This window comes from Hylobates moloch, unplaced genomic scaffold, assembly GCF_009828535.3.
Source record: "Hylobates moloch isolate HMO894 unplaced genomic scaffold, HMol_V3 SCAFFOLD_16, whole genome shotgun sequence".
Taxonomy (NCBI): Eukaryota; Metazoa; Chordata; class Mammalia; order Primates; family Hylobatidae; genus Hylobates; species Hylobates moloch.
The window spans coordinates 26,720,069-26,743,694 of record NW_026652291.1 but is presented as its reverse complement, the minus strand read 5'-3'; the positions used below and the strand labels follow the sequence as shown (position 1 = coordinate 26,743,694).

At 40.8% G+C, this 23,626-nt stretch overlaps 1 protein-coding gene across 31 annotated transcripts in view; it reads left to right on the top strand.

Annotated features, from left to right (window-relative positions):
* NRXN3 (neurexin 3) overlaps positions 1 to 23,626 on the top strand; it is a 1,690,724-nt gene that overhangs the window by 460,808 nt on the left and 1,206,290 nt on the right. For 18 of the 31 annotated variants that reach the window (XM_058429913.1, XM_058429911.1, XM_058429908.1 and 15 more), the window contains 3 exons: positions 15,851 to 16,152; positions 19,985 to 20,008; positions 21,866 to 22,027. In XM_058429913.1, coding sequence (XP_058285896.1) covers positions 15,851 to 16,152; positions 19,985 to 20,008; positions 21,866 to 22,027 — 488 coding nt within the window. The remainder of the gene's footprint in view (positions 1 to 15,850; positions 16,153 to 19,984; positions 20,009 to 21,865; positions 22,028 to 23,626) is intronic. The other 13 variants (XM_058429925.1, XM_058429924.1, XM_058429914.1 and 10 more) reach the window with 1 other exon arrangement.

Below are 23,626 nucleotides of genomic sequence, written 5' to 3'. Positions count from 1 at the left end.
CGATCTCCTGACCTCGTGATCCACCCACCTCGGCCTCCCAAAGTGCTGGGATTACAGGCGTGAGCCGCTGCACCCGGCCGTTTTTCTAAATGTATTATAGATTGATGAAAACTTTCCCTTAGACCATTGCTTGGGGATCAATAATTGAAATCTAAGTCTGGACTGTAGAGTTTTTTGATAGTAAGTTTTTATTGTAAATTATTTTAATGGCATTCTGTTGTTTATCCTAGTCTCATGTTCATTGTAGTTGGTGTGGTCAACCTCTCATGAGATAATTACTCGGATAAGACCAAGTTTCTGCGCCTTTAAATCAGAGAATCAGGTTCATTTAACGTCCTCTTAGAACTCAACTTCTATACGTAGCAAGATATATCTTTGCAGATACCTACATGGAGATTTCACTACATCTGGCAGGAATGAGCCATCGGTCCTCATTTTCTTAATTCCTGGACAATGTTTTTGTGTATTCTAACGAAGTATTCATGCTTTTCTTTGTTCTGATTCATTCATCTACAAAGTGTGGTCAGAAACCTTGACCAACTGCTGATATTGAGAGGTGACAGCGTGCTGGCAGTCCTCACAGCCCTCGCTCGCTCTCGGCACCTCCTTTGCCTAGGCTCCCACTTGGGCGGCACTTGAGGAGCCCTTCAGCCCACTGCTGCACTGTGGGAGCCCCTTTCGGGGCTGGCCAAGGCGGGAGCCGGCTACCTCAGCTTGCAGGGAGGTGTGGAGGGAGAGGCGCCAGCGGGAACCCGGGCTGCGTGCGGTGCTTGCGGGCCAGCTGGAGTTCCGGGTGGGCGTAGGCTTGGCAGGCCCTGCACTCAGAGCAGCCGGCCGGCCCTGCCAGCCCCAGGCAATGAGGGTCTTAGCTCCCAGGCCAGCAGCTGTGGAGGGTGTACTGGGTCCCCCAGCAGTGCCAGCTCACTGGCGCTGCGCTCAATTTCTCGCCAGGCCTTAGCTGCCTTCCCGCAGGGCAGGCCTCAGGACTGCAGACCACCATGCCTGAGCCTTACCCTGCCTCTGTGGGCTCCTGTGCAGCCCGAGCCTCCCCGACGAGCGCCGCCCCCTGCTCCACGGCGCCCAGTCCCATTGACCACCAAACGGCTGAGGAGTGTGAGCGCACGGCGCGGGACTGGCAGGCAGCTCCACCTGCAGCCCTAGTGCAGGATCCCCTGGGTGAAGCCAGCTGGGCTTCTGAGTCTGGTGGAGATGTGGAGAACTTTTATGTCTAGCTCAGGGATTGTAAATACACCAATCAGCACTCTGTGTCTAGCTCAAGGTCTGTGAATGCACCAATCGACACTCTGTATCTAGCTGCTCTGGTGGGGCCTTGGAGAACCTTTATGTCTAGCTCAAGGATTGTAAATACACCAATTGGCACTCTCTATCTAGCTCAAGGTTTGCAAACACACCAATCAGCACCCTGTGTCTAGCTTGAGGTTTGTGAATGCACCAATCACACTCTGTATCTAGCTGCTCTGGTGGGGCCTTGGGGAACCTTTGTGTGGATACTCTGTCTAACTGATCTGATGGGGACGTGGAGAACCTTTATGTCTAGCTCAGGGATTGTAAACGCACCAATCAGCACCCTGTCAAAACAGACCACTCGGCTCTACCAATCAGCAGGACATGGGTGGGGCCAGATAAGAGAATAAAAGCAGGATGCCCGAGCCAGCAGTGGCAACCCGCTGGGGTCCCCTTCCACACTGTGGAAGCTTTGTTCTTTCGCTCTTTGCAATACATCTTGCTACTGCTCACTCTTTGGATCCACACTGCTTTTATGAGCTGTAACACTCACCGCGAAGGTCTGCAGCTTCACTCCTGAAGCCCGCGAGACCATGAGCCCACCGGGAGGAACGAACAACTCCAGACGTGCCGCCTTAAGAACTGAAACACTCACCGTGAAGGTCTGCAGCTTCACTCCAGAGCCAGCGAGACCGCGAACCCACCAGAAGGAAGAAAGTCCCAACACATCTGAACATCAGAAGGAACAAACTCCAGATGCGCCACCTTAACAGCTGTAACACTCACCGCGAGGGTCCGCGGCTTCATTCTTGAAGTCAGTGAGACCAAGAACCCACTAATTGCGGACACAATATGTACAAATATCATAACTTCTCTAAGTCTGGGATCTCCTACCATAGTTGAGATATCCAAATCGTTAACAGTTTTGTCATAACTCATGGATAAAAAAAATCATTGATAAATCATACCCGGTATTTCTGAAGAGGTTTAGAATTTTGGTTTCATGGATAGCATAGGAAATGCAAATATCCATCACAAATGTCTTTACAAGGTACAAAACTAAACCAATTTGAGTCTTCATTTCAGAAAGTCTTAATACTCTCAGTTTTGTTGTTCTTTTTAATCACAAATCAACTAACCATTTCCCTTTCTGCAGCTACCTTGGCACAATCCCTGAGCATATTTCTGAGCTTAGCCCTCTGGTGTCATAGCTCTGATTCTAGCTGTTTGGCCATGGTTGGGGTTGTTGGGGTGTTGCAGCATCTGTAAATGGTTAAAGGAGCATTAGAGTCAATATATCAGGCTCACGCCTGTAATCCCAGCACTTTGGAGGCCGAGGCGGGAGGATCAGGGAGGTTCAGGAGGATCAGGTCAGGAGATCAAGACCATCCTGGCTAATTCGGTGAAAGCCCGTCTCTACTAAAAAAAAAATACAAAAAATTAGCTGGGCATAGTGGTGGGTGCCTGTAGTCCCACCTACTCAGGAGGCTGAGGCAGGAGAATGGCGTGAACCCAGGAGGCGGAGCTTGCAGTGAGCTGAGATCACACCACTGCACTCCAGCTTGGGCGACAGAGTGAGACTCCATCTCAAAAAAAAAAAAAAAAAAAAGTGGATTTCCTTATTTATGCTCTCATAATTAAGATTATTTTAGCATTTACATCATGTAGTGAATATACACAATTCCCATGATTTTTTCCTATTGTTTTATGATCCGTATTTATATCCCAAAGTATATGGTTAATACCTCTAAGTATTTGCTGAAAATCTAGCCTCGTTGAGCAGATAGAGGTTCCTTTAGCAGCTGCTGAAGGGTGCTTATACTTTACAAAATCAGATAATGTATGTGAAAGTGGTTTGGAATATGTGACATGCTATGCAAACGTGTATTTTTTTTTTTAAAGAAATGAATAGCTCATCTCCCACAGGCATATTATTGACAGGGATCTTTGCAAAAGATACACAAACCTAAATAGGAAGAAGCATGATCTAATGGAAAGCATATAATCTTTGGAGGTTAACACTGGCTTGTATTTTGGATCTGCTTCCAACTAGAAATATTAGAAGGATTCAGTCTCTTCTGAGCCTTAGTTTTATCATCTGAAAAATGGGCTAGTAAACTTTATTTCACAGGGCTTTTGTGAGGGATAAATAAGAAATATACCAAGCATCCTAATAAAAAGTTCTCATTTCAGATGAGAGCATATAGATATGCTATCTCTATTAATAATTCATTTGTTCTGTGTTGTTTTGAACTCTTGTAACTTTAAATCACTAAAACAGGTTAATTCTTGTCAAATGCTGTGTATATCGTGTTTGTTTCATTGGAGCATAATACAGGTTCAATAAATGTTAATTTCCTATTCTTCGTATGCTATAGCGAAAATAAGAAATCTTCTGATGCTTAAAAAGACTGGTAATAGTCGGCCAGGAGCAGTGGCTCATGCATGTAATCCCAACACTTTGGGAGGCTGAGACGGGCGGATCATGAGGTCAGGAGATTGAGACCGTCCTGGCTAACACGGTGAAACCCTGTCTTTATTAAAAATAAAAAAAAAAATTAAAAAAAAAAATAGCCGGGCATGGTGGCAGGTGCCTGTAGTCCCAGCTACTCGGGAGGCTGAGGCAGGAGAATGGCATGAACCTGGGAGGCAGAGCTTGCAGTGAGCCAAGATCGCGCCACTGCACTCCAGCCTGGGCTACAGAGCGAGACTCTGTCAAAAAAAAAAAAAAAAAAGACTGGTAATAGTCTGAGATGAAGAAATGACAAAAATGAAATAAATACTTTCTTCTAGTTTTACACACAATATTAGTACTATAATGGAATATGCAATCACTAAAGATTTTCTTCTTTATATAGGTTTCTTGAATCAGGTCACTGATTTTTAAGTCTGTGTCCATTTTAGAGAACTCTCCCTCCCCACTCCCCTTCAACATATCCCATCCTCTTTCACCTCTCCATTCAGATTCTTTCACTTATTTATTTCAGACCCTGGGAATTAGCAGTCCCTTCTTGAAAGCCTTGGAATGGGGCAGTTTTAATTTTTATTAGTATCAGCTTCCTCCTCCTCACTGCCATATTTACTTCTTTGGGAGGAAAAGGAAGTGCATATGTAGCTATAAAAGAAGACATAGCCCAGGTTTCCAGGATTTGCACCTCCACATTGGTAAATTTTCCCAGTCTGTGTCTCCGAACAGGGTTTTAATCACCTGGGTTCTTGTCCTTGGCACTGAAAGCTTTAAGAGTACTGCAGAAATGGTAAATTAACCACATTTAACAAAATAGAAAGTTTTCATTGTGTCATAAAAAGCCTTATTGATCTTGTTCAGGCATTGACTCCAGGTCCTTTTAACAAGCCACTCTGTCTAGACTTGCGGGCTGGAGCCCACAGTGCTAACAAAGGAGGAGCTGGGCTGCCCTCCCTCCCCCTGCAGGGGAAGGCTAAGAGGATGGGCACAGATTAGGCTTCTCAATGGGGATTTTCTTAAAGAACTAGCATGATTGTATTCTGTTGTGGAAAGGAAAAGCATTAGGAGGCTTGTGGCAGATGTACCTGTCACTTATTGCAGACTCCAGCCTTGTTTGACTCTCTGTATCTGCTGTGGAACTACTCCATCGTAACAGATTAACATGTCTTCCATATCCCTCAGATTCCAGCAACATTTCCTCCTCTTGCCCTTAGGAAGGTAGGCTGAACTCTGATGCCAAGGCACTGAGCAGTGGGTCTCCAGAAAGAGTGTGGAAAGCAACAATGGGGCAGGAGGAGGAATTGGCAACTTTAGAATCACTGTGACCAACTCAACTTCATTTCAATTCAATTCCATAGGTCTCTTTGCTTAACAAATTCTGGGTAAACAGGAGATTTTGAAAAGGCAAGAAAAATTGCTGCTTATAGCGTATGGTTAAAAAGTTGACATCCATAAATCAAATAACCAAAGAATCATTCAAGATTTATTGGGTGGTTAGATGTTTTATTGGCAGCAGAGATTTAACTTTTCAAAAAATTATGAAGTATTTCAAACATAAAACATGTAGAACCTATAGTAGAGGATATTGCAAACATTGCTTTACCCATCACTCAGATTGAACAAATCTTAATGTTTTGCCATTTTTGCTTTATATCTTTTTGTAAAGACTTAGTCATGTTCGAATACCTCCCTGGTTCCATTTATTCTCTTCCTCCTCCTAAGTAACCACTACCTGAAGTTGATGGGGAGATTTTCTGTATACATATTTCTTATTCTTGTTACATATGAATAGAGCTGTAGTATCAAATAATTAGTGATCACTATATAGCTATGTATGTGTATGTATATATATATATATATATAAATTAGTGGAGGTCAATTTTATCAGCCCCTCATCATTTATATTCATTATTCTCTATATATTCTGGGCTGAAGGAAGGACATGTTAAGTAAAATTCTTTAATACCTTATACTTCCCTGTTCATCACCCAAGCAAAAGTTGGTACCACCTCTAGATCCCACTTTCCTATTTTAGGATCAGAAACCATTTGGCTCCTAAAATATTTGTAGGAAGTTTCACATAATATCTGATTGTCTTGTTTGCTCTAGATACTTAAAGGTGGGGAGTTTTACTGAAAATATAATTTAATTGTAGATTTATTAAAGCAGGAAGTAGATTACATTGTCTTCTAAGATTTCTTCTGATACTATGGTGATAATTGTTACAGAGAATTCTTTACTCGTTTTCATCTTGGACTAAAGAGATATTTGATAGAAATAAACATTTTAAAGTTCATATGGTAAAAAATTCATACTTATTGCTTTGAAATATCTAAATATCTGTATGAGTTTTCCCAAATTCTGTAAACCTTCAAGACTTCTATATTATTTTCTAAACATGTATGTGTGAATATAGTGAGTATCTAATTTTGGTAGCAATTAGGGTTGATAAGTGTGCTACTGTATATAAAAAACATTTCAGATGCTCTACTTCGGTCTCTAGATTCATTGTGGATATTTTTCATTATTATTAATTTTGTTTGTATCAAAATTATACAAAAATATACAGTGTTACTAGGGACACAGACCTCTCCTCTCCAGCTCTGTGTCCCTCCTAACATTTTTGTCGTTATGAAGTCCACAGAATGTAGTGTGACAGCATGGCATTTGCTATTCCAGTATAATCGCCTTAGTTATTGAATACTTTTGATGATTCTTTTTGGTCTTAGCCAAGGGTGAAAGGATATGTAAGTTTGTGAGTATGTATATATTCTACAATTTTTTTTTTGTTCAAAAACTTCAAAATTCAATTTGAAACTTATTTGTAGGAAGTCAATTCTGGTTAAGTTCTCCACCATCCTAATTACTCATATACTCTGTGCAACTTCAAGAAATGTATTTTTAGGAAACACTGTGGGCTAGAGCTGGCTTTGACATTATTGATATATTTTCTTGTCATTGAACTCATGTGGCTCCAGATGTGCCTATTATCCCTCCAGTCATAGTGAAAGCAACCCAAGGACCAGTTTGATATCCTGAATTTCTCCTGATACCATTATTTCGGCGCCTATTTCAATATTTGTTGAGTGCTGAGGTGATAACCGTAACATTTCCCTCTGATTTCTGAACTGATTGTGTAATAGACATAAGAGTCAAATCATAATTGTGTCAAGGATCCAAATATCAGTTCTATTGCTGGTAGAGTTAGAGGATGTGGCTTTTACTGCAGTAAAATTGGGCTTCTTTATAATTTTTCCCTTGAATTAAACTCACCTACTCAGCAACAGGTAGAAGAGCTGGAAAACTGCAGGCCTTCTTCCATAAGGGCAGAGTTTACTGTGGTAAGGATTACTGCATGGGACTCCCTAAAGGAGAACTCACAAGCCTTGTAGAAAGAAATAGAGTAAAAGGCAGGTCACCTGGGAATAGTGACTATCTAATTACGAAATGTAGAACTAGGGTATCAACCCTTACTACAGCACCAAGCAGATGAATCACTGCAGGAGAATGAATAAAGGAGACATGGTCAAAGTGTTACTCCAAAATTATTCTCTTCTGGGGAATGGGGAGGAAATGGTCTCGTGGAGTCATGGGGGCAGGGAAATGGATTCCCCTCTGTAAGATGGAGTGCACTATTTGTGTTCAATGCTTGTTTGATTGACTGACCCATAATTAAAATGAGAAATGAATACTGAAAGGAGCATAATTACAGTGTTGCTTATATGGATCTGGAAGTAAAATGTACAGTACGTTACGTAAATTATTGTAAGTGGGAAGACAGGCATGCGCAGTACAATTGGCTCAGGTTGTGTATTTCTTTTTTTTATTTCTTTTTTTTTTTTTTTAGCAATATCCATCCTATCTTAGAAATGTCTCCTGGATCCCTATATTACACAAATTATCATAAGTGGGAAGACAGGCAGTACAATTTTGTGCAGTACAATTGGCAAACAATTGGCTCATGTTTTGTGTTTTTTTTTATTTTTTATTTTTTAGCAATATCCATCCTATCTTAGAAATGTCTCCTGGCTCCCTCTTCACCTCGCTAGCCATTTGTCCACCCACTGGACCCCTGGTACAATACAACTATAATTGTGCCACTCATTAGCTGAATTTCTTCTCTATTAATTCCCCATCCCCAGTCCTCAAGAATGTTGTAGAGAAGGCCCCTGTCTGCATCTTGAACCTATACACATGTCCATTGCCCTAGCCACCTGGCACTTTTCACCTTCTCCTAAATACTCTGTGCTCTTCTAATGACCACACCAATGGATATGCTATTTCTTCTAATTAGCATTTCATTCCTCCCTTTGTAGGTAAACTCCTATTCGTAACTCAAGACACATTTTAAGTATGACCTCCTGTATGGAACCTTCTCTTATGCCCAGGGTCAGTTATTCCCTCTTCTGTGTGCCCATATCACCTACCAAACACTTACTACACTGGTAATTATTTGCTTGTGCATGCCTTCTCAACAACAACGATAGCTAACACTTCTACGGCTGGGAACTGGGCCAAGAACTTTATTGTATTCCTGCCTCACAGCAACTCTATGAAATATGTACTATGATTATTCTCATTTTGTAGATTAGGGAAAGAAGGGTTAGAGAAGTTAAGTAATAAGCTAGAGTTCCATAGATTTAGATAAGTTTCAGAGCTGGGTGTCAAACCCGCGTCTGTCTGATTCAAAGCTTTTATCATTACAGTTCATAACGTAAGTCCACCGTTCAACCAGGCAGAGGGCCCTGTTAACATGAATCCGTTGTCAGGGCCTGGCACATAGCAGGCATTCAGAAATTTTTAGCTTTACAATTTCTTTTTTTCTGTAAAATGTCAGCTAATGATTTATACTTACAAGGTTGCCATGTAACTTAAGTGCATTCAGCACTGAACACATTACCTGGTGCATAGTAGGCACCTGTGAATCTTTTCTTTTTAAGTGAATAAACAAAAATGTAACTTTTATTGTAATGCAGTTAACAGCAATTCAGTCTTTAGGATACCATTAGCTTTCTAGTGATTTCAGTGAAGCGTGGTTTTCCAGGCCATTTTTCTGTGGACGGAGGCAGCTTCCCTCACCAGGATGCTGGCTGTTTATTTTCCAAGTGACAAGTTGATTTACTATTTTCCTTCTCATCACTTTCAAGAAGCATCTGCAGGCTAGTGAGTGACCCAGGCAGTGCGGAAAAGTCCATTTATTTCTCTGCTGCATCTTTCCTACAGAGAGTCTGAGGATAAGGGTTGGAAATGGCCTCAGGAGGTAAGATTTCCTGTGTATTTTCTTTTGTAGTGCAGGATTGCTCAGGGTGACACAATTTCCTGTCTGCTGGTACACTCTGCTTTTAAAATACCTGTGTGATGGGATGTGGCAGGTAAAGGATTTTGTTGTTTGTCCTTGGGGGATGGCTCTGCAGCTTGATCTCTCTTAATGCTTTCTTTGGCCCTGAAATACATTGTAAGGGAAATGAGACAGGGAGAGCCAAGAGTGCAGTTCACTTGTGCAATCTTTTGCCTTTTAACACAATCATTCTGTTCCTCCCTAAATTCTAGCAGGAAATGTCATTCAGTGTACAATAGAATTCACTCCACTAAAAGGATTTCTACTTTCCCCTCATTTTTGCAAATATGATCATCTCACAGCTCAGCAGATAACTTGGATGTCTGCTCACAGCTTCCTAAGAGGCTCTTAGAGGTAGGTGTTCCTGTTCAGTGTACTGGATTCTTAGCAGGTTGGATAGTAAGGAAACAGACTTGTAGAGGAACAAACTCATACTTGCCTTGTTTTTTGGCCAGCAAAATACTCAAATTGCTGTTTTAGCTCAAGATACCTTTCAGCACTGAGGGTATATGCAGCCCCTCCATGCCCCAGGAATGAGTAGAATTGTGCAGTCGTGGACTTATTCCCTAGACGTTTATTTCTGCAGTTGTGTACCCTTTTCCCTTGGACCCATTACTTCTTTTGTAATTACTGAGGCTTCTTTGCCTGGAAAGCACTGGCTAGAATTGGGTGATCTGTGAGTTCACGACTTGAGAACTTCCAACCTCTGATTGCAGTTGCACTGGTGGAGAAGGCACAATATAGCCCCTGCTGAGTTTGTCTTCACAGAGAGTAAATGAGTTCACAGGCTGGCCACAAGACCACAGGCCATCTCTTTGCCTAGCAGGCAAGGCAATAGTAGCCCATTTGTTTTTGTGCCTTGTTAGTTTCCAGGTGGGCCAGGCCAGGATGGGCAGCCAGGTTATCTTTGCATGAATACAGACTAAAGTACTGCACTGCGCTGCTGTATGAGACCAATTTGAAGGACAAAGGCTTCATGCTACAATGAGAACAATTTCGCTGTGTCTCTGAAGCTCATCATCAGGAAGCTGGCTCCCCCTCCTTTTCTGGAGCTTAGCAGGTGTTCTTCACAGGACCACTGGCTACAGCCATTTCAGAGGGGTCAGCATTTTAATGGGCTCTTCTAAGTATCTAAAAATTCCATTTCCAAGGCTCTCTGTTGGAGGTAAAGAGTGTTATCTTCTCAGATTGGCTTTTTTCAGCTTGGGGCTGAGAATTTGGAAAGAAAGTCAACGTACTCCCCTACTTGCCTGCTTGGTTTCCTGCTGCCTACCAGGGCTCTTAGCTCCCATTGTCAGTAGTTTTACCTTTCAACACGTTGAACTTCATGCAGCTGCAGAATATCAGATATAGGGTGCTAGGCATCTGCTTTGGGAATCTGAGTTCCTGGCAAAGTAGTGATATGCTGTAGTAGCAAAAGCAATGGAACGAAAATCATAGCGTTACAGTTTTGGAAATGGCACTCCGTAGTATCTTGTACGACCCCTGTAAACTCTATGTGTCTCTATTTCCTCACATTGGTGTAATTATAGCAAAATGACCTCATAGAGCATTGAGAGAATACAAATAATGATTAAGAAGGCATTTGGAAATCCATGACACGTTTAGATGCATGTAAATACCTGCTTGCAAATGGCCCTAGAATCCTTCTTTATCAATGCCTGACATGTTTTCATTTTCAGTCCTTTCTTGACTAATTCTTTGTCTTTTTCTGTCAAATTTTGCCTTTGGTCTTTGGCTTTCCAATGATTGCACTTGGACCTTAAGTTATCCACACTTTGGTTCCCTCCTGTGTCCTCTGGCTTGCTGGTGCCTCTGCCTCTCTTAGGTTGTTCTGCTAGGAACTTCTGCTCACATTCTTGCCCAGTGAAGTGCAAACCTCACTATATCCAGGAACTATATCAACATCTAGGCTGAACCAGTTCCAGGCCACCCCTGAAAAAGTAGTTCAAATGTATTTCTAAAAGATTATGCAATCTCTTAAAAATACAGGTTGAATCCTTCTATCCCTCTCAGTAAAATTATGCAATGGTTCCCCATAACTTATAGAAGTTCAAATTCTTTGCCCTTAAAGCCCAGTTTGGGTTTTTAAGACACCAAGCCATTAGGAATGTCAGGCCTAATTAAACAGTTATATGCATTTTCCCCACACTTCTTAGATTGCATAGTAATAAAATATAACACTGAGTATTTTAATCTGCTTTGGAATTTCTCAGAGAAATAGAGTGATTATTATATAAATTATAAGTTGGGTGTCTTTTAGGGGGAAAGGAGTGAAGAATAGAATTAAGTAAATGCTAATTAATACTAAGTATATATCAGTATTGAATTAACCAGCCATTTGAAAGATCAGTACTTTATATATCTTATACAAACTGATTTAAAATCTTCAGTTATACATATCTAGAGTGCATCTAGTGTTTAATCAATTGGACGCTTACGAATAATGGGTAAATGATTTGTTGTCATACAGAGTTGAGCTTTGCTTTTCATGCAGTGAGAATAACACTTTTCATTTTTACACTTATGCAATTGATTGTAAACTTTGGGATGATATAATTTAAATGGATCTAAACAGTCCATTAGCTATGTCAGTGCCTCCTCTCTTGCCAAGCTGTAGTTTTATGCTAAGCTGTTGTGTACTGTGTTACATAATCCCCTGCATTCATTTTCTCCACCTATTTAGCTTGAATAAATACAAGGTGACTGCATTGTCTCTTCAACCTCCTTCACAGTATAAACACCAAGTATAAAAAACAGATTTTTGGGTGCTATTTTGTTTTTTCTAATGGAGGATTCAAAGGATTGAATAAAGATAGAAATGCATGTTTGTCACTATTTGGTTTTGCCCATTTTAGTTACCCTTACTGTCAACTTAATATGGTTTTCAAGGTGATAAGAGAGTGGTTGAGTCTCAGCTACTGGAAGGAAATTAAGATAGATTGGAGGTCTTAGAAGAAAAATCATGTCAGTTGTGCAAGTGTACAAAACAGTGATTTCTTCAAGGTCCTCATTTTTTTCTCCTTCTCCTTTATAGCCCTTGATTTGCTCTTTTAAAGACTGGGTTATCGGTAGGCGGAGCTTGCAGTGAGCCGAGATCGCGCCACTGCACCACTCCAGCCTGGGTGACAGAGCGAGACTCCATGTCAAAAAAAAAAAAAAAAAAAGGACTGGGTTATGCATTGCTAGTGCCTCTTACCCCATAACATGTAGGGGAAAATTATTCCATCACTTGAAAATCATATAAATTTGCTTATGTAGGATACGATTCAGAGAGAAGCTTTCAGTTGTCTATTGTTTGTTGACCAATGGAGGAGATATTCCAACAGGGTAATGCTGATCTTGGTAGCCTCCTCTGACTCAGGGAAGAGGTAAACTGAGAAAATTCTTCGTTGGATGAAAAGATTGGGAAGGTTGTGAATGGTTACAGCAATTTCTGTTAAATATTTGCAAAGGAAAGCACTTGGCCACATAAAATCTTCGTCGATATATTTGCATGGAGATTAGCATAAATATGCATGTGATTTGCATAGGCCTTTTCTTCCTCACGTTGGTTTTAGTTCTTATTTATTTATGGTGATATTCTCTTCTCTACACTGATGCCATTTTTCCCCCTATGGCCTCCCACATAAAAGAAGTGTTTTTGCTTTAAATGCAGATCTAGGGGCTGAAAGGGAAACATTTGGTGAATGAGTGATTCATGTAAGGTGAGAGGAATTGGTTTCTGGCTCAATTTATTCAAAGTTTGGAATGGTTTGTCAGTCAATGCACAGTTCCATGGAATCATCTGTGGCATTTGACAAGACAAGTAGGAGCATCTGGAATATCCAGAGTGATGGGCAAAGGGAAGATAATGAATACTTAGACTAAGAAAAGCCCAGATGTGCCCCAAGCCCAGAGTACCACAAACTAACTGTGATGTCTCGGGCAACTCACTTATTTCTAGTCATCAATTTCTTCCTTAATAAAATAAGGGCATTAAATCAGGCCATCTCTAAAATCCCTTATAGCTCTAAAATTTATTATTTTGACAGACTCCTTGCCCTAATTATATAAAAAATATTAAGCACCATGTAGCACCTTAAATAATATCTGGTGCCCTCCTGTTCTGTGTCAAACTTTTCCCCTTTGAAGGGTACTGGATGATTAATTTAAGTTCTCTTTATAGGCACTACTTTCCTTGCTCATTTATCTCAGTTCAGTGGGCACACAAGGTATAACTTAAATGTTTATAGAAGACACCCATTAATATACCACTTGTGGTGCCAAGGACATGCACAGTAGTTGGCTCTGTGGACATCCATGTCTGTAGAAAAAGAGCTTAGTTGTGATAATGCCATTTGATTTGTCACCTTCTACTCTAGATCAGGGTCACCTCCAGGTCTCCTGAGCAGGGGCTTGTCCAATTGCATTTTAACAAAGACGTTTCTTCAGAAATGAGGGGAGAGATCATGACAATAGACAGAACACTTGGGGATTGGATAGATCTACTCCAAACATGCAGACAGTGTCGAATTTCTGCTTTATTATTTTTTGGGGGGCTATTTCTGCTAAAATTCAGCATAAGTTATGGGCTAACTACTTACACATGTGCAAGCTACCGTGTGAGCATTTATAGGTGAACAGGTCTCTTTTGCTTATACCAGTGTGTGTGCAAGCAGACATATGCAGGTAGATACATATAACTGGGCTGCTCTGAAACACACAAGAGAAACTTGATCTCTTCTTTAACTCCCTGGAGTATGAAGCTGAGGTTGATGTTTTAATGATGTCATAATGCTAAGATTAATTTAACAATATGTAGTGGGTAGTAGTCTTTTCATATTATAAAATATCTCCTTTTTACAGCTCTTACTTTATGATGAGAAAATATTTATTTTGCCTAAGAAATTTACCTGGGGCTGTAATGGTTAATACAGATCTGAGTTGAAGTGGACTTGGCTTTGGTTAATAAGCCTGGAGTGTAGTTCCGGCAGGGAAAATAGAATTCTCTCAACCTTATTTTGTAGCCTCCAATCTTTAGAGGTAAACTGTATATCTCAACTATTGTTGCCATTTTCTTTTAGTAATGAGGTGCTTTTGATAGCTTTTGACCAACTCTGGTATGAAGTAGACCATTCTAAGTAAGGCTATCTGGCAAGAAGACAAATGGAAGGTCATAACACTGTGCGTCAAAATTATAGATCGAATCAACAAATAATTAAATAAGATATATTTCACCCTCTTACCTTGACAAATATACCTTTATAACTACTTGGAAAGCCAGGCTCAAATTTAGAATTTTTGGATTCCTTGGAGTTCTGCATTGGGAAATAGCAGCACAAGGGGAACCAGCCAACCCCTAGTCCTCAGCCCATGGTCTACTCCCTTCTCTTCCCACCTCTGGCTTTGTCCTATATCATGAAGGGTCTGGTATGAATGCATGTGGTTGCCCCAGCCTAATGGACAAGCCCTATCCATGTCTCTGCAAATAGTCTCCCACGGCTACTCCTCAGACCTTGCAATATGTATGGTTTGCCTTTAGAAAGATGGATCCAGGGCTGGGCACAGTGGCTCACGCCTGTAATCCCAACACTTTGGGAGGCCAAGGCAGGCAGATCACAAAGTCAAGAGATCGAGACCATCCTGACCAACATGGTGAAACCCTGTCTCTACTAAAAATACAAATATTAGTCAGGCGTGATGTCACACACCTGTAGTCCCAGCTACTTGGGAGGCTGAGGCAGGAGAATCACTTGAACCCGGGAGGCGGAGGTTGCATGAGCCGAGATCACACCACTGCACTCCAGCCTGGTGACACAGCAAGACTCAGAAAAAAAAAAAAAAAAGGAAATAAAAAGAAAAAGAAGAAAAAAGAAAAATGGATCCAGGGAAGAGGCCTGCACAAGCCCTGAAAAACAGGCTTAAGGCTTTTTGGGTGGGCAATTACAGGGTCCCAGTCTATGAAATATTGTCTTCAAAGAGAATATGGGCTCCAGTAGAATGCGATCTTGGCCCCATGGAACTCTATCTAGTTCTGTGGGGAAGGATGGTTCTGTGGGGAAGAAGAGAATGCGATCTTGGCCCTGTGGAACCCTAGTTCTGTGGCCATAGGGATAGTCCAACCAGGGTCATCTAAAGCAGGATACCCTAGAGCAGAGAGTCTTGAGTTTAACAGTGGTATTGCTGTCTTATCCAAACATATCAAATTAGTTCTCTTCCCCTCTCCTTACCTGCTGTATCACCTGCTCAGGTCCAACCTCCTACTTAACAACCCAGCCATGTTCCACGGGGCTTAGGACTGTACTATAGAAACCAAAGTTAGCTGAGTTATTGACAGATGAAAATCAGAGCCAGATCTTTCAGGGTAATTTATTTTTAGTTATTGGTCAATAAAAGCTACCTGGAGTTAAAGAGTCCTCTGTCAGAACAGTTAATTATCCATTCTAAACCAGCTCTTCTACAAGCATTTAAAAGCAATTCCTGAAGCAAAAGCAACTCAAGCCTCACTTGATCATTTTGCATGAAATCTCCCTTTAGGTTTTTCTTGAGAAAATTCAAAGGAAAGGCAGCAATCTCTTTTGCACCATCTTGTTTTGTCTTCTACCCTCGTGTGGACACGTTGTTTCTCTGCAGTCACTCCTGCTGCTAGTTTCCCTGGTGTTTCAATATACAACTTGCAGAAGAATTGAAGGGAGTGCTGTGTTGGTATCAGCACAAGAATGGGGCAGTGCCCCTGCGGTGTGTTCTCTTTGGTATTTGCATAGATCTGACTCTTGCCAGACAAATGTTGATTGCTTTCCTCTTTTCTTTTCCTATAGCTCGAGAGGAGAATGTGGCCACTTTCCGAGGCTCAGAGTACCTGTGCTATGACCTGTCTCAGAACCCGATCCAGAGCAGCAGTGATGAAATCACCCTCTCCTTTAAGACCTGGCAGCGTAACGGCCTCATCCTGCACACGGGCAAGTCGGCTGACTACGTCAACCTGGCTCTGAAGGATGGTGCGGTCTCCTTGGTCATTAACCTGGGGTCCGGGGCCTTTGAGGCCATTGTGGAGCCAGTGAATGGAAAATTCAACGACAACGCCTGGCATGATGTCAAAGTGACACGCAACCTCCGGCAGGTAATGGCTGAGGGGAGAGAATGCCTGGAAGGCTCGTCTTAGGTGGCTGGGTAGTAAGTTTGTGAAGCAGGTGACGGGCATGAGGTGGAGAGGGGTAGACATTCAGGGATGGAGATGTTAACGTCTAACTTTCTCCCAGTCTTTGCAATTTCACATGGAAAACTATTAAAATATGTTTCTCCGCATACTTCAATTCTCCCTCTGTGCTTGTTATTTAAGAAAAAAAACCTCAGTTGTGCAGATAATAAAAGTTATAAGTACTTTCATTCCTTTTATTCTGCTTTCCTTTTATCATTTTCTTAATTATATTTGAATCTTATCGTATTATTGTTAAATTCAATTAGGGACGGCATTTTGTTGCTGCAGCTTTGTAGATTTTCCTCATTCTTTGAATATATGTTTTTCTTTTTAATTAAGTTAGCCATTGCCACGATGCCATAATTTTAGTTCCTTCCAGAAAAAGTCTTCCTTTTCCTCTTTTAATTTACTACCCTTTCCCAACTATTTTTTTCTTTTATATTAACCTCTAGCTTTGGAATTAATTAGCCGGGATCTTTCTGAATTCCTCTGTTTCTCTGTTCTTGATGCGGTGGTCCTACTCTATTGCCCCTGTCTCTCCCTCCGAGACTCTTCAGTTGACTGGGAGGCCTGGAAAGTGGAAGGACCCAAATAAAAAAGTCAACTTTGGAGCAGCCTTTCCTGGTTCTGTCCGTGCTTGGGAACTCCCATCGCTTGCCGATTCTAAGCAGGCACCTCCGTCAGGTGACAACATTCTCAGAAAGCTTTAGCCAAGTGAAGTTGTTTTCAATTTCATGACTAATAATAATGATAACAATAATAATACCTCATCAGCTCACATCAGTAAAAGAAAACCATTTCCTATAAAAATCAAAGTCTGTGCTGAGACCGCCTTTTCCAGGTTGCCATTTTCACTTGGTTTTCCTATTTGCAAATCTGTCATTAAACCCAGTTGGATGGCATCCAGGCTTTATTAACCAGAAAACACTATACTTTCTGAAGTGCTTATCAAAAAGTGCTTACCAAATTTTCTTCTGCCATATGATCGATTTAATACCTTCTAATGTCAATGTGAAAGCGTAAGAAATGATAGGTGTTTGCCTATGTTTTCTGTTTGATAAAAGTGTAACTCCTTACTAATACTAAACAAATGGTATAGGCTGGCACACATTTGAAACACAGTTCCACACTTAGGTATGTCAAGGAAGCCATCCTGTTGGGAGATTACATGTATCTCAGGTAAAAATGCCAAATGACACCAGACTTAGTGTCCCCAATCATCTTGACATTCATGAATCTGATATTTTTGAATCATTGTTCTATGTTTTTCCTCCAAGGCCAAAGAACCCTATCGCTAATATCTTCTTTCATCATTCCCCATCCATACTTACCCAGGAGAGAACCTCTCAACTGTCAAGAGAACCCAGATCAAATATCCATTTGCTAACACATAAGGGCTTGTTACATGTGAGCTGCAGAGACTAGACCTAAAAGTGAAATACAACCTTTTGCTAGTTTTGATTGGCAGGTACAAAATAACACGCTTTAGGCATTAATCAGTGGAGGAGAGACTTTTCATGTACTTCAGAGCACAATCAGGTCATGACTCTCACCGATTTGTTTCTCTCTCTCCCACCACCCTTCCTTGCCATTCTGGAATGATTCCAATTCTCCTGTGAAAGGCTCACTTTTGTTTCTACTAAAAACACTTTTCTAAAATAGTATCAGGCCCACTTAAGTCCTTTAGATGGAGAGAGGATAAACCAAACTGTAATTCAAATATTGTCTGTGCTGTTTTAATCAGAGCAGCTAGAGGAAAACCACCCTGGATGTTTTTCCCGCCCCTGCCCTTCGTGTTCTAAGGCCCAACTCTGCTCTGTGCCCTTGGGCAAGCCATTTGACCTTTCTCCACCACAGTCTCCATTTGCAAAATGGTGATTACAGTCTTCTGCAGCCATGTGTGGTGGCTAAATATGCAAAGCACCTTATGTTCCAGAAGGATTATGAGCTCATCCATGATCTGGGTATAGACGTGCTGTGACGTGCACATGATCTACAGGCTGAGCATTCTGTTTCAAAGGTGACGGCATCTGTCTGGTGCCAAAGATGCAGCTAAGTGCAATTCTCTGTTCTAGACAGGGATACAGAGGCCCTACAGTATTGGGGGTATTTCTTGGCAGAGGGAGTATTAATCTTCTGTGAGAAAGCGAACCTAAAATTGAACCTCATTGAAATTCTGACTAAATTTTGCATCCAAATGCAATTGATTGAAAGAGGAAAATCTCTGAAAAGCAAAGTTGATTTTGCAAATGCAATTATTTTAATGTGAATAATATAAGATTATTATTTTGCCCATTAAAATAATATTTATAACAACTATTTGAGTTCCCTAGGATGCATTTGAATGGTGGGACCTTCCTGTCTATTTCAATTAAATTATAAATAGCTCCATAAATATTTGACAACAAATTTATAGCAGCCTTATTCATATTTTTGGTAAGATTGAATGGCTTTTATGACAAAAATTGATCTGAGTAAACTTTACCTGGGGTTTCCCGGAGTACTTATTACCAAATGGAGCAGAACTCTCCTCATTTCTTCCTTCATAATCATCTATTCATGGTTTTGCCTTTAAGCCAGGTCAGGACCAAGGCCAGGTATTTCATTATGGCTTTCAATTAAAGGAAGGAATGTGGACTACCTGTATCTGTTGCAAACTATAACTGGGATTAGGGACCAAGGTAGTGAGGAATTTGTGTGTTTGTATGTGGTAGTGGGGTGGTAATTTGTCCTTGACCTTGCCTGAGTCCAAGGTCATGGCCATAACTTTCATTGCTTTACCTCTATGTGTTAACTTTTGTTAAACCACAAACACAAAACTGAGGTTACCAGTCTTCCAGTCTTCCAGAGGGCTTTTCTAATCATGTTTAACCTGCCAGTCTTCCCTGCTGTCCATACAATAAATTACATAAAAGCTTGAAAAGCATTGTTCAAGAGGAATTGGGGGAGAGAGATTCCAAAGCATTCTGGCCAAGTAAACAAATTAATGACCTTATTGAGTAATAAAGAAGATTCTAACTTTTTTTGATACATTCTATTAATTCTAAACTGAAAGAAAAATGTTTCTCTCTGGTTGCACACATCCACAAAAATCAAATAGGCCGTAGATGTTTAATTATCTATGGAAACCTAGAGTACACTACATAAGGCAGACTTTCTATGCTACGTTTGATCTGTAAACGTTTTAAGTTTTTTCCTTTCTGGGAGGATGTCATGATCATTTATCCACATTGTAGTCATAGTCAGATGTGAAAAAAATAAACCCCAAAATATTTGTATTTCAGTTCTTTGTATCTGTTTATCTACATGTGGAATGGTACCTGTTGGGGGTCTTTCCTTTTGGAAGAGGTGGAATGGGTTTGTGTTAGAGGGTGGGAAGGGAGTGGGTGGTGTCCGTTCAGAAGAGCCCTTGGGAAGTAAGTATGGTACTAATTCTAATGGGTGAAGTCTGGTCTGATTTGGAAGAAGCAGGGAGCTGCAATGGCATGTAGACTGCAGCTCCTTTTCTGGCTGTGCCCCAGGTGGCATGGTTTTCCATAGAGTCCTGGTCTCATTGTCTTCCCCCCACTCTCTTTTTCTGTGTCGGGTGCCTTTTTTTTGAGAAACTAACACAAGATCATTCATGCAATGTGTCATTTTACTAACCGACTAATGTACTAACACCCTAACGACTCATCTTTGTTTTTAGTTTTTTTAATTAACAATCGTTCTGTTCACAATTTTTAATTTCCTTTCTTCCCCCTTCTCCGCAAAGCACTCAGGCATCGGACACGCTATGGTAAACAAACTACATTGTCTGGTAGATATCATTCTTATTGTCTCTTTTTTTGGGTTTGCCGTGTGTTTCCCCCTTTTCCTCTCCAACCCCCCCTTTTATCCTCTTTAGATTCATTTCTTCTTTTAAGATTTTGTTGAATTAAATGCAAGCCTTTCTTCTTCTTAAAAAAAAAATGGAAGGGGATGCACTTGTCCTAAAAATGATATTTGGTTGAATTTTGTGGGGAAAGTTTCCTTTTCTCTAGTTTTCAATTTTTTTCCCCCAAAAAATGTTTTTTTTTTTAAATCTCCATTTGGCTAAATTTATTTTCTTTTATTTTCTTATTTTACAACTTCCAAGTTACATACTGGAGACAACAGAGATTTATAGTGAGAACTTCCTTCTTTCTGTGCCTTCCTCTCCCTCTCACTCTTCCTCTTTTCTTTTTTTCTCCTTTCCCACTCCTTAGTCCCTTTTCTCTTTCCCTTTTATGTGGCCACGGCTGCCACAGGTGATCTGGGGAGGAAAGTACTCAACCTCCTAGACTCTTTCTTACCCTTCTTTTACCTTACTCCCCTACCGTGGCCAAAAGGATATCCACTAGTTATGTTCTCCATACAAACTCTGCATGGCATGTTCCTGTCTCGTGAATTTTCCTACCTGCATCAGAATTTGTTTCCTCGTTTTCCTCCTCATTACTAACAACCTACCAACCATCAACCCAATTTCACTTTCTTCTCTTTTATTTTTCCCCACTCTTCATTCTCCTTTCATCTTTCATATATTTTGGGGTTGGGTTTGGACTTTTTCCTTTCTTTTCTTTTCTTTTATTTAGTAAGGGAGGTGGCAGGCAGAGAAAAGACTACCTTTTAGTTTCGAATGCTTTTTTTTCAACTTCCATCTTGTTCTTCAGTTTGTTCAATGCATGTAAGTGTGAAGTGGATTTTGATTCTTTCCCTAATTTCTCCCCACCCTTTCCCAGTTTTGTTTTTCTTCCGCCTTCTCTCTTGCTTCCAGATAATTTCTGCATGGGTGTATCGGTGTATGGTGTGTGCATGCTTTGAGGCCCCATTGTTTCTCTCTGCCCTCTGCTCCTTTCACGGATGTTGGGTAAAAGGGTGCTATTTCTTTTCTGTGGGCATTATTATTTTTGTTGTTTTGGTTATCATTCCTCATCATTCCTTTTATTGTTTTGTTAGAGTTGCCTTTTTGGTTTGGGTCATTTCTTCTCTTGGAGGTGGTGATGGGAGCCAAGGGAGGGTAGGGATTGGTGTCCTGGGGCAGTCCATGGCATGTATCATCCATGACCATATCAGAATCAAGACCCTTCTCCTTCCCTCCCTGAATGCATGTTTGTCAGCGTGGTGTGAGCCAAAAAAAAATATTAATAACAATAAAGATAAAAGAAAAGAAAAAAGAAAAGGAAAAATAAAACCATCAACAACCAAAGACCAACCCCTAACAAACTTCATCATCAAATGTCTTCTTTGCTGTTTTTCACTACCACCATGAATAACAATCATGTAAGAAATAAACAATCATTTTAGCAATGAACTGAGACAAGTGATGTCGTCTGAGGATGGTTCCATTTTCTAGCCTGACTGTGTAAAGATTGCAATGGGTGGAACAAGGTGCCCAGCTTGGAAATTCTAACAGAGTCTTCTATGAGTCTGCAGGGAAATACTGAAGGCTTGAGACCCAGGGAGGCAGACCAGAAAATGGAACTTGGCTGCACATACCAAAATCAAATCAAATTAGAAAGTATACCTCATGAAAATCTTAATGAAAGTGATGCCACAAGTAGGGGAAGCCACTGGGTTATGATAGGATTGTAAGGTCATTGTTGGGATTTTTTTTGTCCCTATGTCCCTCCACCAGGTGACAATCTCTGTGGATGGCATTCTTACCACGACGGGCTACACTCAAGAGGACTATACCATGCTGGGCTCAGACGACTTCTTCTATGTGGGAGGAAGCCCAAGTACCGCTGACTTGCCTGGCTCCCCTGTCAGCAACAACTTCATGGGCTGCCTTAAAGAGGTAAAGTTCACCCAATTCTATTTAATGCACCATGTGATTGTTTCATTTATAAACAAATGACATGTCTAAATCAATGACTGGATCTGTCCTCACATCTATGAGATGATAGATTGCAGCAGAAACAACCTTGAACTTGGAAGTAGGTGTCCTACGTTTTCATTCCCGCTTAAGCTGGTTGCATGACTTGGGGTTTGTCACTTTAGTATTGTATTAGTCCGTTTTCATGCTGCTGATAAAGACATACCCAAGACTGGGTAATTTATAAAGAAAAGAGTTTTAATTGATTCACAGTTCCACACATCTGGGGAGGCCTCACAATCACGGCAGAAGGCAAGGAGGAGCAAGTCACATTTTACGTGGTGGCAGGGAAGAAAAACTTGTGCAGAGGAACTCCTCTTTAATAAAACCATCAGATCTTATGAGACTTATTCACTATCATGAGAACAGCATGGGAAAGACCTGACCCCATGATTCAATTACCTCCCACTGGCTTCCTCCCACTGGCTCCCTCCCACAACATGTGGGAATTGTGGGAGCTACAATTCAAATGAAATTTGGGTGGGGACACAGCCAAACCATATCAAGTACCCTGTGGTTCTGTTTCCTCATCTAACAAATGGAAGCTCTTATCCCACAGATGGCTGTGTTTATAAATTAAATGCAATCACACAGGTGAAAGGCCATTGAAATCACAAGGAACTAGATGAGTGTAAAGTTTGATTTTGTGATTTTGACCTGGCAAATAGGAAAGCTCTAGCTAAAAGTGGCTCAATCTGTTGTTGTGTGCCCTGTCTAAAATATAACACATGTATTATTTTACCTTCACTAAGCCTGGTGTTCCCAAGGGTCTCATTATTTGAGATGAAAGAAAATTCTTATAATGTAACATTAAGGCTCAGAAGACTGGTTTTTTCCTTTTCTTCTTCTTCTTCCCTGAGAGCTAGCAGTTGTGAAAAAACAGTGGGACTTTGCCATTACTTGTTTATTACCATTGTAGCTGATGTATTGAGACCTCTGTCTGAGAGCACAGGAGCTTCAGCCAAGTGTAAGTTCAACCTCTAAGGTCAATTGTTGAGGCAAAAAGAATCAGACTTAATTTGGTAGAGCTCTTTCAGAACACTGTGGCATCAAAGCAGTGCACTGCACATTTTGTTTAAGCTAAGCTTGATTGCCTAAGATATCTATACCATCTCCCTGGGGACATTACTTGAGAAGCGAACAGTGTTCCTTCTTGTAGATAACAATCCCTTGTGACATCTTATGAGTCTCCTCTCAGGGCATATGTTTTATTCTTATTATGGTTATTTGAAATTTGTTGAGCATCATTTGTGTATGAGATAGCACTGTCCATGCATTCATTCATGCCACTGCCCTGTGAGCCTTGTCCAGGCAGGAATTGTGTCTGTTAGGCATGGCACATAGTAGATGTATAATAAAGATTTGTTTGTCTTATTTATCTGATGATCATTGGGTATCTTTTTTTGTGCTGTAACTAAATTTGGTGGCTCTTTTTAAGCCATGATCTCCATGCTCCAAGGCTTTGTCTTGTAGGAAGGGAGATGAGATCAGTGAGTGAATAAGTATAGCATAGGAGAGCAT